This window comes from Zingiber officinale, chromosome 3A (assembly GCF_018446385.1).
Source record: "Zingiber officinale cultivar Zhangliang chromosome 3A, Zo_v1.1, whole genome shotgun sequence".
Lineage (NCBI taxonomy): Eukaryota > Viridiplantae > Streptophyta > Magnoliopsida > Zingiberales > Zingiberaceae > Zingiber > Zingiber officinale.
The window spans coordinates 6193898-6210571 of NC_055990.1; the positions used below are offsets into that span (position 1 = coordinate 6193898).

The window sequence follows — 16674 nt, forward strand, 5'->3', positions numbered from 1 at the left end:
ATGAGAGCATCTCTTGCAAGACTTGCAGATACTGCACGAGAGGAACTTCCTAGTACCATGGCTGCAATATTAAGACTCTCAGGCATGGAGATCAGTGATCTTACTTTGGAGTTGAGTGATTTAAGGTACATACCTAAGCTTATGGTTCCAAAAAAGAGCAATATCGACATTCATGTGACAAAAGGCGATTCGCTCGCCCCCAGCGCCCCCGCCAACCCGTCCCTAGGCCAACACGGAGGAGGTAAATCACGGATGACTACTAGCCATTAGTACAAATGGCCAAAACATGGGGGAGATTATGCTCGGTCAAGCCGAGTTTCAACCCCAATACCTCATGTGGCAACACCTCATACCTTAACCATCGCACCGTCCCGAGGGGACCGCAATATCAACATTCATGTTTCTTGTCTTCAATGACTTTCTTGTACAATTGTGAGTCATGATTTTAGTTTTGAATATTCCAGGAAACACAACTAATTAAAGTGCAACTATTGCTGATAATAGAGTCAAGGCACATGCTTTCCCCAAATACTTTGCTAGGAATACTATTGGATATCTATGATTTGGTATTTGTTTCTCTTTCTTGAGTTGATTTGGTTAGAGTGGAAGGTAGAAACGATAAAGAGATTAAGAAAAATATTATTGGTGCAATCGTGTCCTAAATGATCATACTTGATTATAATTTTTGATATTTGAGCAAAGGATTTAAGTTAAACTTTTATTTATATATTTGATACGTGTGTTAAGTTAGGCAAGGATTTGACAGGATGCACGTGGAGCTCACTGAGCTTGTGACTTGATTAGGTCGGGTGTGGATGATGATGACTTGGTACGATCAAGGAGATATGTTCAATGGCTCAGAGGACTGATGAAGTTCGGAGAAGGATTACATGAGGCATATGAGGGATCCTAGGATTAGAAGCATCAAGTTGGGTATTGGTGAAGCTCGTGGAGCTTGACTTTGCATGACCAAGTTAGTTGGCTTATGACTTGAGGTCTGATGGAGTTCAAAGAAAGATGGAATGGTATATTTGAAGGATCGTAGGATGAGGAGCATCAAGGTGCAGTGTTGACAGTAGCTAAACAAAGGTGAATTATGTTGGTAAGAAATGAAGAGTGACATGTGAAGTGATCTGTAGGCTTGGTGCATCTAAGATACATAAGACTCCATGGGGGGCGACCTTGTGGGTGGAGTCAAGTTGCAACTCTTAAGTGGTGTTAGGACTGGTGTAGAGATTGTTGGAGTAGCTAGAGGAGGGTGAATAGTAGAAGTTCCTGTAAAGTTATACTCAAAGAAAATACGTAAAGGAACTTAAACAAAAGAAATATGAATGCTAACAATCGTTTTAGCATTGTTTGTGTAGGTTTCTGACTTAAATCCTTCATCTCTCCCTTTGACATACATTAAAAAATCAAGATAGTTAAAGATTATCTACCTTTAAACCAAAACCCTAAGGACTTCCCTTAGTCATTGCACTAACAATTGGAATTCCTAAGTTTATAGGAAATTCTAAACTTCTTGGAAGACATTAAAATAGTTTAAGCAAAAGTTTCAAAAGTAAGTTTTTCAAAGATCCCCTTTTTGAAATGGTAATTATACAAAGATAATCTCTCCCCTTTCAAAACACTTTTTCCATATGTATTTTCAACAAAATCACACTATTCAAAAGGACATTTTCAAATAATTTTGAAAATATTTGCAAGGAATTTTAACATACTTTTCAAATAATATTTTCTAAATATCTTTCAAAACAATATTTTCAAAAGTATACCCTCAAAAAAGATGATCTTGAAAATATTTTTCAAAAGAATTTTTCAAAATAAATAAAAAATTCAAAGCATTTCTTGAAAAAAGATTTTTCAAACTTACTTTGAAAACTCCTTAAATTTTGAAAAAAAAAATCCCTTCGAGAAGTTAAGCTCCCCCTAATTTTAACACTCCCCACATAGGTGGTTAGAGATACTTAGGTGCTTAGGGATGACCTAAAATAGTTAGAAGCTAAGCATTGGTCAACAATTTTTGTTTTCAAAATATATAAGTGGTTTGACAATTTTATAAGAGCTTAGCATTCAGACAATCATGAAAAATTATTCCAACATTATTATGTCAATGATTATTTGAAAATAATTTTTAATAGAGTACTTTGGGAATTTTAAAACCTTTTCTAAAAATAATTCTCATATATGTGTTTAAACATCTCACTCGTTTTATATGTATCAGTACACAATACAAGGTAACCTTATAGGTTATTAATTTTATATTTGATTCTTTATGGTAATTTGATCTTGTATTAGATTTGGCATAGTTATTAAAGATGCTCGCCTGGCTACGCCTAAGCACAAGGCGCGCAAACCTCTTACACTTAGTTGCCTTAAGTGTGCACCTTGTGAAAGGAGACAAGCGTGCTTGAGGCGCGATTTTTATCACCTCATTGAAGTGAGACATATAGATACAAATCAAGCCCAAAATAAACTTTTTAAAGTCAGTCTATACCTTTAATTACCCTTTTAATTAATTATGTAGAATGTATACGACACTTATTTCTCAACTTGTGAATGAAATTGGAGTGTTTTTGAACATATAAGTATAAATGCTTCAGAAAATATTAAATAAAATTAATATAAAAATTAAAATAAAATTAATTTTTTATTTTGTGTGAATCTTCATTCCAAAAGAAAAAGAGAAGCAAAAAGATTAAATGATTTAGTTTTTATTAAGTATAATAGGACTTTGAGGCGTCGATATGATATGCATGACGCTGTCGATGGAGGGATTGTATGATCGATCATATTTATTTAGATGAGATAGACGATAATAATAAATGGTTGATGGGGGGATTGAATGATAATAGCTATGAAGAAAATGCTGATAATATGACTTGGAGTGAAGTTGCACGACCTTATGGAGTTGGTGAAAATGCCTACAATTTTAGATCTTGAGTTTCATTTTCCTTAAAAGAAGTAAGGGCAACTACATCCAAAGGAACTAAGAGAAGGTCTTATACTAGTCAACTTATTGATGAAAAGGAAGAAATCAACCTTGAGGAAACTAATGAAGATTCGGTTATACAAATCTGAACCATCTAGTCATGATATAAATGATATGATTGAGGAAGATGATAAAGATTTTGATGATTTAGATATTTAAAGTTTTTTTAAAAAAATTGAATTATGCATATAACGTATTTATTTGCTAGTAAATTTTATATTTACATTATTGTTTAATATTTTATGGACTATAGTTTTGTTCCTAAAATATTTTGGTAGAATAATTCTTTATATGTTTGAATTATAAAAATTTATACTCGGAATATTTTACTTCGATCAAGCATGCACCTCACTTTGCGTCGTGTGCCTTAGGCCTCATAGCACGTATGTACTTTTGGGCGTTTCGCGTCTTAAATAACTATGGATTAATTTGGTTCATCAAGCAAGTGTTTTTAGGATTCCATGAGTTAATATAAGTTGTAGCCCTTCTATGTGTGCACACATCATTGTGATCGACTGAGCCCCCTATGTGTATGGTATTCCATGCAACATCATTTTCAACCGACTACATAGTGACAGTGTCATCCAAATGTTTCATTCCAAGGAGCTTAAACTAGATCAGTTCTTTCTCTTTGTGATACCTTAATCCAGATCAATCATTCTCTGTCCACATGCATCATTCCACGAACATCTCAAGCTGGATCTATCCTTTTTCCATGTATGTCATTTTGCAAATATATTTGTTGAATATGTTTATAACAAGTAGATCTTTAGAGGAAGGAGACTGTTAGAGAAATATGCAAGAATATGTAAGTGCTTGGAGCTTATATGTAATATGTCTATTTACCAATAATATATATAAAACTAAAGACTACAACTTAGGTGAGGAGTAACTTAATTTTTCCACCAACATCATTCCCATCTTGTGCCATAAATTAATATTAAAGAAAAGGGAAAGGAATAGATAACTCCGCTTACACAAGCTATTTGGTTCACGGCACCATGAATTCCTAAGGATTTTCATGTCATTGTATCCCTGAACTTCTGTGGTAGTATGCGATCCCTGTTTGTCATAAGGATTTCTATTGATTTATATTAAAGTTATTGGCTTTCCAATCCCAATCAATGGGCCAATAGAAATTACTCTGTTGCAGTTCTCATTCACTAGCATCTAAGTCCTGTATTCGACTGCTAACATTGCTAAAACACTCTTTTATGAGTAATCGCTATCTTTGCCACAAATGCTTAGATTAAAACAACTAAAATTAAATTATCACTTTTGTGGGAGATAATTCAAGAGAAATGACTGCATAACGCAATTTCAAATTCAAAATTTCAAGTATGACCTCTTTATGTTGACCATAATGACTGCATATTTCTCTGGGACAAACTCTTGAGGATATTGACCACTTTACATGTTTCTAATTGACTAGCCTAGAAATAGCTTATGGCATCAACAAATCTGCACAAGCTGTTCAAGTTGCAGAAGCCGGAATCAGACAGATTGGTTTTATAGCTAGGCAACAAACAGTTTGTAAGTTTATTCTGAATTGTTGATTAATATACTTCTTACAGTTTGTGATTGCTGACAGTTAGGATTTCCATTCATATTCAGAAACAACCTTAATACAAGAAAGGGCAAACTTGCCAGTCCTTCCTCTGAAACCCATGGTAGCAGGTGTGAGCATATTAATCCGGACATGACATGTGAATTAGTCTTTCCTATTTTCATGAGTTAGTAGTATTAGTTTGTGGTGTATTTAAAGAGTCCTAGAGATGTATAAAAAATCATTTATTTTTTCTCACTGTAAGAAAGTATTCTAGCAGTTATTTTCCTCCTCGCTCTATTCATTTTTCACATTAGTGAGTGTACGTGTCTTTGGATGTGATACCAACAGTTTCTAAGTCAATATTTGGTATCAGAGTGAAGTTAGTATAGAATTCCCAAGTTAGTATTGAAAACCCAAGAATCCACGACTCCACAATAATGTCGGGTGTCCCACAAGCTGCTGTGAAGGAGAATGGCGGAGTGTCATTTCCCTATCCAATGCTAAGTCCTCACAATTATACTGTGTGGACAATCAAGACAGAAGCGATTCTTAATACCGAGGGAGTTTGGGAGGCGGTGGAGCCAGCGGAAGGAGCCCAGCTGGATGCAAAGAAGGACAAAAAGGCGCGTACATACATCTTGCAGTGTGTCCCCAAAGACATCCTTCTCCAGATCGCAAAAAAAAAAAAGACGGCAAAGAAAGTCTAGGACAGCCTCAAGATGAGGTATCTTGGTAGTGATCGAGTGAAGAAGACATGGTTACAGACGTTGAAGAGCGAGTTCGACGCCCTCCGGATGAAAGAGACCGAGACGATTGATGAGTTTGCTGGCAAACTCAGTGTCATGAGCAGCAAGTTCTCGACTCTTGGTGTCACACTTGAAGACTGCTCTTTGGTAAAGAAGTTGCTCGATTCTGTCCTTGATAAATTTTTTCCTATTGTTGCTGGTATTGAGCAGTTCCACGACCTTGAGACAATACCATTTAAGGAGACTATAGGACGACTGAAGGTGTACGAGGAACGAGCATTACGATTACGCGGCAATACCAACAGCACCAAAGGTGAGCTCCTACTTACTCATGCCACATGGCAAATGCAACAGAAGGAGAGCAACGAGGACATTTCCTCAAGAGGCAAGGGGCGTGGGTCTAGGAGCCCTGGTCGTGGAAAATGGCGTGGGCATGGGCGAGGGCGCGGTCGTGGCCGTGGTACACCGCACCAAGAAAGTGCAGAAGGCACTAGCAGCAACGGCAGAGGCACTCATGACAAGAGCTATATAAAGTGTTTTAATTGTAAGAAAATGGGGCATTATGCGTTCGAATGCTACAACAAGCGTCGTGATGATGAGGCTCACATCACTTGCGCCACCGATGAAGAGCTAGCACTGATGATGACCGTGACCCACGAGGAGTCTCACACTAGGCGTGAGCAGTAGGATACCATTTTGCTCAGTGAAGATATGTTGCTACCGGAGATGTACTGCGACGTTAAGAAAGGAGATAAAAGACGTCTGGTACCTTGACAACGGTGCCAGCAACCACATGATTGGCCATCGCGAGAATTTTTAAGAACTAGATGAAACCATCACCGGGAGGGTGAGGTTTGGCGATGGATCAACCATTGAGATCATGGGCAAGGAGACGGTTGTGTTCGAATACAAGAACAACGATCAGAAGGCTCTCCACGAGGTATACTACATTCCAAAACTATGTAGTAATATCATAAGTCTTGGTCAATTGACAAAAGCTGGGAATGAGGTGCATATGGAAGGAGATACCATGAAGGTGATTGATAAGAGCGGGAAGCTCTTAATGCTGGTAAAGCGAACATAGAATCGCTTGTACAAGATAACCTTGAAGATATTCAAGCAAGTCTGTCTCCTAGCAAGACTAGAAGACCCAACCTAGTTATGACATGCAAGACTCGAACATGTCAATTTCCATGACTTGAAGTTGTTGGGTGAGAAGAAATTGGTGGTCGATGTGCCACTATTGCTCCAGCCGAACAAGCTTTGCGAGGTGTATGTGATCGCTAAGCATGTAAGGTCACCATTCCCGTGCCAAGCAAAGTTTAGAGCGGAGAAGCCATTGGAACTTCTCCATGCTGATATTTGCGGGCCAATCACACCATGTACACTCGCCGGTAACAAGTATTTCCATTTTATTATTGATGATTTCACAAGGTGGATGTGAGTGTTTGTATTGGCAGCAAAGAATGATGCTTTCCAAGCATTCAAGAAGTTCAAATTATTGACCGAGAATAAGACTGAGCACAAGATCAGAACACTCCGGACAAACCAGGGCGACGAGTTTCTATCCATGGAGTTCATTCGGTTCTGTGAAAATGAAGGAATCGAATGACACCTCATGACTCCCTACACACCCCACAGAATGGTGTTGTGGAGCGTCGGAACCGCACCGTGATGACTATGGCAAGATCTCTCCTCAAGGGTACACACATGCCGATAAAGTTTTGGGGAGAGCCGATTATGCATGCTGTCTATCTGCTAAACCGTCACCCAACTAAGGCACTGGGAGAATGTACCCCATTTGAAGCTTGGATAGGGAGAAAGCCACATCTCGCCCACTTGAGAGTATTCAGTTATGTTGCATATGTGAAAAATACATCCCCTCATCTTAAGAAACTTGACGACAGATGTTCACTTATGGTATACTTGGGTGTCGAGGAAGGCTGCAAAGCTCATCGTGTATTTGATTCAAGTCATGGCAAGCTACAAATAAATAGAGATGTAATGTTTCAAGAAAATTATGAATGGACATGGAATGCAAGTGCTAACAAGGACGAAAACTTACCAAAGTTTATGGTTGTGGATGCATTCGACACCGACAAGGTGATTATTGCAGCAGACGTTGAGGCAGGGGCGAACATGTCACACCACTGGCAACATCCGTAGTACCCATGCCAAGAGCGTCAAGTCCATCTACACCACCATCGAATGCCCATGCAGTTACCTCGCCTCCAGTAACAAACACACCCAAGTCTCATGAAGGGCCAGTCCGTTTTAGATTTATTGTTAATATCTATACCAACACTGAGGAAGTGGTTCGTGTTGACGAAGAAGAGAATGAGGTGATGATGGTGATATCTGAAGAGCCGACATGTTACCAAGAGGCTGCAACCGAGGCTTACTAGTACGAAGCAATGGAGGAAGAGCTGAGATCTATTGAGATGAACAAAACCTGGACCGTAACTGAGCTCCCATTAGGCCACAAACCTATCGGCCTAAAGTGGGTGTTCAAACTGAAGAAAGATTCAATGGGGAAAATCGTTAAGCACAAAGTAAGATTAGTGGCTAAAAGCTATGTACAAAGACAAGACATCGACTTTCAAGAGGTGTTTGCACCTGTCGATAGACTTGACACTGTTCGAGTCATTCTTGCGCTTGCGGCAAATCAAAGTTGGGAGGTACACCATCTAGACATGAAATCAACATTTCTTAATGGAGAGTTAAAGGAAGAAATATATGTCAGTCAACCAGAAGGGTTTGAGGTACAAAATCAGAAACACAAGATGTACAGGTTGTCCAAAGCCCTCTATGGACTGCGGCAAGCTCCATGAGCTTGGAACATGTGACTGAACAGGAGTCTGAAAGAGCTTCGTTTCAAAAAATATACTCAAGAACATGCAGTACATACAAGTGGTGAAGGAGAAGCAAGTATACTTATTGGAGCGTACGTCAACGATCTCATCACGACAGAAAGTATCACGGAAGAAATCAACAAATTCAAACAACAAATGATAACGGAATTTAAGATGAGTAATTTGGGTCTTCTCTCCTACTTAGGAATTGAAGTAGAACAACAGAAGAACCAAATTTTACTTATACAATCAACTTATGCCAAGAAAATCTTGTCTCAATTCAAGATGGAAGATTGTAATGCCACAAAGCATCCGATGGAACCCAAGACACAGTTGCATAAAGACTTGGAAGGGACTCCAGTTGACACCACGGAGTACAAGCACATCATTGGTTATCTGACATATTTGCTATACACACGGTCTGACCTATCATATTCTATCGGAATCATGCATCATAAGGTGGTCAAACAGTTTCTCAGGTATTTGAATGGTACAATTCACTTTGGACTTGTTTACATGAAGGAATCCCAGGAAATTGGTATATTCGGCTACTCGGACAATGATCTAGCCGGCGATCTAGATGAAAGGAAAAGCACAAGTGGAATGACTTTCTATTTTAATGAAAGTTTGGTGTCCTGGAATTCACAGAAGTAGAAGACAGTGACACTTTCATATTTGAGGCAGAGTTTATGGCAGCCACAACTGCAGCCTGTCATGCTTTGTGGTTAAGGAGCCTTGCCAGCGAATTAACCGGTGTAGAGCCAAAGTCGGTGACTCTGTTTGTCGACAACAAATCTGTCATAGCTCTCATTAAGAATCTGATATTTCATGGTCACAGCAAGCATATAGATACAAGGTTCCATTTTATCAGAGAATGTATTGAGATGAGACAGATTGTGGTTGAGTTCGTTAATATCGGAGAACAACGAGCCGATATATTAACTAAAGCATTGTCAGGAGTGAAGTTAGCTGCCATACGACAACTACTCAGCGCCCGTGATTTAGAGTCATGTCAGGATTAGGAGGGATAATGTGAGCATATTAATCCGGACATGGCACGTAGTGACCACGGTTTTTTTTTTTTGTTTTTCCTTGCATTAGTGGTGATAAGATTTTCTATTTTCATGGAGCAAATTAGTGGAATTAGTTTTTCCTATTTTCATGAGTTAGTAGTGTTAGTTTGTGGTGTATTTAAAGAGCCCTAGAGATGTGTAGAAAATCATTCATTTTTTCTCATTGTAAGAAAGTATTATAGCAGTTATTTTCCTTCTCGCTCTATTCATTTTTCACATTAGTGAATGTACGTGTCTTTGGGTGTGATATCAACAGTTTCTAAGCCAACAGCAAGTGTTGCAAGGAAAACTTCTCGTGTCATCGACCAGGTAAAAAGAATTTTCATGAGCATCATATCCTGACAAGAAAATAGCTCAGAGGGTGAAAGTGAAGATATGTCTGATGAGATGGAAATTTAAACTGCCTCATGGAAACTGCAGCAAGTTCTTCAAAGGATAGAGAGCAGGGTTTCATGCTGCATATTGCATCATGACAACCTCATGCCCAAGGACGTTGGCCCAATATATTGTATTTACAATCTCATAATTTTTTTATCTGTCTTATATATTATAGTAAAATATTTCAATTGTAATATTTTTTAGTAATTGACCAAGTATATAGAGTGATACTATTGAATATAATAATTAATTTTATAGTATGCCCAATTTATGTTATATTTCTATTATGTTATAATAGTAGGTGATCTCACAGACAGACATAGTGAGTCTAGACAAATATATATATGGGATTATTGAAAAATTACATGTTGGTGCAATGATGTTCTTAAACAGTCAGGTTCGACTAGGTTATGATGTGTTTTGTAAAAGGTTTAAATTAAGTGTGCTCATGTGTGTAACAAGTTTGTAAAAACATGGCAATGTCACATAGAGCTTACAGAGATTATGTCTTGACGTGGTTAAGCTGTGGTGATGCTTGATGGCTCAAAGGCTCATAATGAGGCAGATTTGAAGTTGATCGAAGAAGATGACTTGGAGCGTATGAAAGATTGAAAATTCCTAATAAGGTAGACTCTAGGACAAGGATTGTGGAGTCATTGTTGATTTGATTTTTTGGTGGCTTATAATGAGTTGGGAGTTGGAGGTGATCGAAGAAGGATGGCTTGGAAAATTCAAGGAAACAAAAAATTCCAAGGTGACCTCTAAGGTAGCCCAAGAGAAGGTGAATTCCATGGATGAATAATGAAGGATGCCATATTGAGACAAGCTTGAAGGGCTTGGTGCATCGAAGAGACTGAAGCCTAATGCAAGTTAAACTTGAGGGCAAAGAAAAACATTGACAAGGTTGAAGATATGGAGGTAAGAAAGTTGTGAGATATTACAAGCGTAATGTAATCTTCGGTGAGTCGTTGAGTAGCATCATCGATGGATGATGTATATAGCTAGTTAGGGCTACATTACCAAGTGGCTTGAATGAAACCTTGGACAATAGGACTCAAGTCATAGTCTACGGCTAAGCTCGATTCATATGCTTAATTCTTATATTTCTGCTATGCCTATACTTGTCGCAAATAACAATACACTTGACTTCCTCATGGAAACTAACAAGTTTGAACTTGTTGAGGTTAAGTCAACTAACACAACTCATCATCGAGTCACAAGCTCCCCAAGCTCCATATTCAATCTACCAAGTTCTTGCAAACTCCATCAACACATTAGTAATATAGGAAAATCTAACTTAATTTTTTTTTTTGCCAAATATATCAAAATATCTTAGTCAAATACAACCACTTAGGATATAATTGAACTAATAATCTCACTCAAGCATGATTACACCAACAAGCACTAGAACAAAATCATTTTTCATTGCACTGCAATAAAGCCATCATCGCCAAGGGTTTATAGGCAAATTTTGGAGTGGAAAAGTGGCAAACTTCCAAATTTTGGAGTGGAAAAGGTTTTGATATGAGGTGGAGAGAGGGAGAGCATTCCAATATGTGATTTGCTCAATTGAATTAGCTATGGGTGGATCTAGGATTTTAGTTTTGGGGGTCACATACTAAGTGGCAAAAATAATTATTATACGTCGTAAGGTTGGAAAGGTCAAGTTGGAGCCAATTTAGATGTGGGTCAGGATGGAAAAATTAAATGGTGGGGGTGGGATATGGGAGGATACTTTAGGAGATGCATCCAATCAATATTTAAAAAGAATACTTGTTAGCGCGGTTTGGGAATTTTCCTTGTCAAAAACCAATTGATTTATCAATATACTTAATCTAATTCAGTTGCATTTGCATTGAGCATGCATCAAGGAAAAAGGAATGGATGATCCAAGAAGATAAGATCCTGGTGGAGTGCCTATGCAAACTATTTGTGTAATCATACCTCAAGTGGTCAAGTTTAAGCATATGTTTTAATATGTTTGTCAAATAGTTTAAGCTAGGCTAATGATGTATACAAATCGTAAGTGCACAATTATCGTCAAGTAATAAAATATTATCCACTTGATTGTTAAATTGAGTATAAATTCGAATTGTGAAGCAAACTATCTAAATCAATTGAAATCGAGAAAATTGTGTGAGAAAAAAAATGAACTAAGAAAACAAGAAGAGTTGTGGGAAAAAACTAATGTGAGAAAGCAATTCTAGGACTTTGGTTTATCTATGATGATCATTAACACTCTAATTGGTATTTACTCTTTTACCTCTCCACTCGATAATTATGAAGGTGGTCTATCCCAAGGTATCTAATATATTTTCTCGAATAATACCAAGGTTTCTACCCAAACACATCACCTACTTTCAGGATAACTTTACTAGAGCGACTGCTTTCTTAAGAAGGCTCCCGACACAATACTCCATGATCCTCTAGGTGTTATCTCATACTTCATGATGTTAAATCAGGATATTCTCATTAAGGTCTATGATAGTCAATGGTGCCCTCATGGGATTTTGAACTACTTTCATGAATAACCCCTCAAGCCTCGAACTTTAGGGGTTGAAGAATTGGATTTACCCCTCGATCCTTCCCCGCACCCGTATGGTATGAAAACACATGCTAGTCTCATAGTCATGTATATATATTATAGCCGGATCATAAATCAACCACGTCATGTAATAAAAAAAAAGTTGAATTAAATAAAACAAGTCTCAATGATTATATTGGACTACTCCCTTATCCTAGAATTAAGACACACTACTCTATGGAGATGGAGATACAAGGCAAATACATGAAGAGAATTATTCTACAACTTTAGTCAAAGAGAAAAGAGAGAGAAAGCTTAGTCATGGTGTCCGTAGTTGTCATCAAATTGGTCTCCAAGCTCCTCAGTGGATGGAATATCGACAAGTCCTTATACGACTCTCTCCTAGGGTTCCCTGTCATGGGGAAACCTTTGATGAAAACGGGAGAATCCCTTGATCCCCAGATATCTCAAATAAATGCCCCTCTTAGTCTTTTTATATCCTCCAAAGATACCAAGAATTAACAAACTTTCCTAAAAAGTTGGGGACTCTTTCCTAAAATATAAAATTTTCATAAAAAAAAGGGAGTGCTACCACCAGACCATGGCCGTGTTGGGAAGCATGACCTAATCGTGTTGGGAAACACGACCCGGTCGTGTCGACTGTTGGAACCCTTCTCGTCGAGCAACAGCAAGAAGCACGATCATGCCCCTGGCACAGCATGCCCATGTTCAGTGCTAGTGGTTCAAATGTTGTTCCATTGCTTGCCTAACTCCAAAGGCGGTGCACTGTCGTGTCAAGGGATATGGCCAGACCATGCACCATGCTGGAAATGCACACTCCAAGGCCTCTTGACTTCAATTAGGCTCTGAATTCACGTCTTGTCAATAAAAATGTATAAAGAGCAGGTCTTCAAATTAAAAGAGTAAAAAAAAATGCAAAAGTGATGTAAATATGCAAAATATGCTCATGAACATATTTTGCAAACTAACTAAACCCCTTAGACTTGAATAAAGCATTGTCTTCATTGATAATAAAATCTATTGCGGAGGATACACAAAAAAAGGGAAGTTAGGAAGCTTACCAAGTGATGAACGTCAAGTTTACAAGTCATTCATCTATTGGCTTAGATCTTCTTCCTGTCAATAATGATGTCAATAAATGTGCGGATCTCTAAAAAGGCATCCCCTTCAGGATGATGTGGTCTTCCCGTTCGCATGTGAGCTTGAACCTTTCCTTCTAAAGTTCTCAAGTATGTATGAGTATCTAAAAAGGCTTTAAATGATATTTTTTGGGCCTAAGATAGGGTCATTATGGGGTTCACATTTTAGATTATTGAACGAGCTTCAATTTGATAGGTTGTGGGCCCCATAGTTCATCCCGAGTAAAAAATTATGGTATCTCAAAGTTAGCTGCATCAAGTCAACATGGATGAGTCAGGTAAGACAACTTAGCCATGGAGCTTGCTAGTTTTTTTTTTGGCAAGGCCGTTATGGGCCACAGTCGTGCTTTCCCACATGGCTCGTGTTCTTTGCTGGAGCCTTTGAATTGCCAGAGTTGTTGTGTAGCATGGTTGTGCTTGTCTACATGGCTTAGCAGTGTTTCTTGTAGGAAGGTTTACCACGCTCATGGCGATTATCATGACCAACTCATGGATACTCCCGACCCTAAAATAAAACAAAGCCAAAAAATTAAGGTGAACAAATAAAGGGAAAAAATTCAAATAAAAAACAAAAAGAGTTTGGGTTGCCTCTCAAGAAACGTTTATTTTATATCATTAGCTTAACCTCCTGTCAGCTTCAATCGAAAGCACATGATTTGAGTTAATTGTGCCTCCCTCTTCTTTCAATGAGATCCTTAAGAGAGTTACCTTGTCCCCTCGGGGCGGTGCGATGGTTAAGACATGGGGTATTGTCACATGAGGTCTTGGGGTCGAAACTCGGCGTGACCGAGCATAACCTCCCTCATGTTTTGGCCATTTGCACTAATGGCTAGTAGCCACCCGTGATTTACCTCCTCCGTGTTGGCCTAGGAACGGGTTGACGGGGGCGCTGGGGGCGAGCGAATCGCCCTTAAGAGAGTTACCTTTAAATCTTGCTCTTGTCAGTTTAATGTACTTACGTACTCTCCTGCCAATGATTCTTTGCCCTTTATCAAATTTGCTCGGTCTCACAATCTGGTCATATGTCTTAAACCTTGCTCATTTATGAACAAAATACTTGCTAACTCCAGGTCTTATGCATTTATCAAATACACTCAGCTTCAAAGGGTCATCACAAAATCATCCATGATGTTCTTCTTTTTCAACCTACTATGACCAATGCAACCTTCAACAAACATCCTCAACAGAAAATTGATTAGTAGTCTTAGATAGCTCAAATGAAATTTCATCTTCACCAAAGAGAGTTAAATATCGATTATTATGGATTTGTTGATGGATAGAAAAGGTTCTCTTGGATCCTTGAACTTTGGAGGAAATTCATCTTGAGTTAAAGAACCACACTCCTCTATCAAAGTCGCAAATTCATATTCCTCAAGATTCTCTTTAAGTGGTGTCTGAATGGCATCATCTTCCTCGTTTTTAGTGACATCCTCCTCCTCCTGGCTCACCTTCAGCTCCTCCAAAGATTAACTAATCCTCAAAATGATAGCGTCAAAACATTCGAAAGGATTGGTTTCGAGTTGATTTGAGACTCTATCTGGAGCCTTCGAAGAGAAACTATCATCCTACAAAGTTTGAATTCCCAACATCTAAGTATAGTTAAGTAAGTTATCGAATATATCTTCCATCTGATTGATTGCGTCTACATAAATTCGATATTGTTGCTTAAACTCTTCATTAAGTTTAGTTTGAGTTGTGATGAAGTTTTCTAGAAAAGTTTTCAAGTTGGATTTCCGTGCATATTGGAATATAAATGATGACCAATAGTTGTTCTCTTCTTGATTGCTCTATGGCCAAAAAATGTCATCCACTTGTTCAAGTGGTAAAGGTGTAAAAATTATTGAAAAATTATCGTCTGCATAACTTGTTGTACCACAAATCTTACAATAACTGTTTATGAAGTTAACAACATTGGATTCATAAAACCTTTGAGTTAGAGTTTTCATCTTTGTGCACTAGAGATTTGTTCACCTGAAAAGGAAAACAAAAACAAAAATAGCAATAAAAGGTAAAAAAAAAAAAAAAAGGAAAGAAAAATAAAAGGAAATAAAAGAAAAAGGAAAAATAAAAAAAAAAAGGAAGAAAGAAGGAAAAAAAATATAGATTAACTAAATCGTAATGGAATTAATATCGATTTAAAAAAAGTCTCCGGCAAAAAACATGATGTGTGTAAACTGCAAATGCACGATTGTCATAAAGTACTAAAATATCATCCACTAAACTATTAAATCGAATACTAATTCATATTGAGAAGCAAACTATCTAAATCAGTCAAAGTCAAGAAAATTGTGTGAGAAAAAAAATGAACGAAGAAAACAAGAAGCATTGTGGGGGAAAACCAATTTGAGAAAGCAATTATAAAACTTTGATTTTGCCATTATAATCGTTGATATCCAAATCGTTATTCATCCTTTTACATCTATGCTCAATAATTATGAAGGTGATCTATCCCAAGGTACTTGATATCTTTTCTCAAATAATATCGGGGGGATCTACCCAAATACGGTGTCTACTTTCAGGGCATTTTACTAGAGTGACTGCTTTCTCAAGAACGCTCTTATCACAATGCCACATGATCCTCTAGGTATTATCCTATACTTCGTTGAGTCATATCGGGATACACCCATTAAGCTCTGTGATAGCTAATGGTACCCTCGTGGGATTTTGAACTACTTTCGTGAATAACCCCTCAAGTCTCAAACTTTAGGGATCAGAGAATTGGGTTCACTTTTCGGTCCTTCTCCGTATCCTTGTGCTATGAAAACGCATGTTAGTATCGTAGTCAAGTAATCATACTAAAGTTGGATCATAAATCAACTACGTCATACGATAAAAGAATTGAATTAAATTTAAAAAGTGACAACAATTATATTGGATTACTCTCTCATCTTAGAATTAAGATACTACTCCATGGAGATGGAGATACAAGCCAAAGATATGAAAAGAAGCATTCTACAACTCAAATTAAAAAGAAAAGAGAAAAGACTTAGTTGTTGTGTCGATAGTCATCATCGAATTGATCTCCAAGCTCATGTGGACCGAATCTTGATGACTCCTTAAAAACGTCTCTCCTAGGGTTCCCTATCATGAGGAAACCCTTGATGGGAAGGAGTAAATCCCTTGATTCCCAAATGCCTCAAATAGATGTCCCTTGGTCCTTTTATAGCCTCCAAAGATATCAAGAATTAATAAAATTTCCTAAAAAGTTGGGGGACATTTTTTTAAAATACAAAATTTTCATAAAAAAAGGGGAGCGCGGCCACCGAATCATAGTCATGTTGGGAAGTGATGTAAGTATCCAAAATATGATCATGAATGCATCAAACGCATGCAAAGATAATGCTAATATATATATATATATCATCAGATATTGTGCTTATTGATATAGTGTGTGTTAAGTGTC

General features: G+C 37.7%; 1 protein-coding gene and 1 pseudogene across 1 annotated transcript; both read left to right on the plus strand.

Annotated features, from left to right (window-relative positions):
• Positions 1-4692, plus strand: LOC122053483 (annotated as a pseudogene).
• A 565-nt stretch (positions 4693-5257) lies between these two features.
• Positions 5258-5971, plus strand: LOC122053484. Its single transcript, XM_042615537.1, has one exon. It carries the CDS (start codon positions 5258-5260, stop codon positions 5969-5971), a length of 714 nt encoding a protein of 237 aa, XP_042471471.1.
• Positions 5972-16674: the final 10703 nt, after the last annotated feature.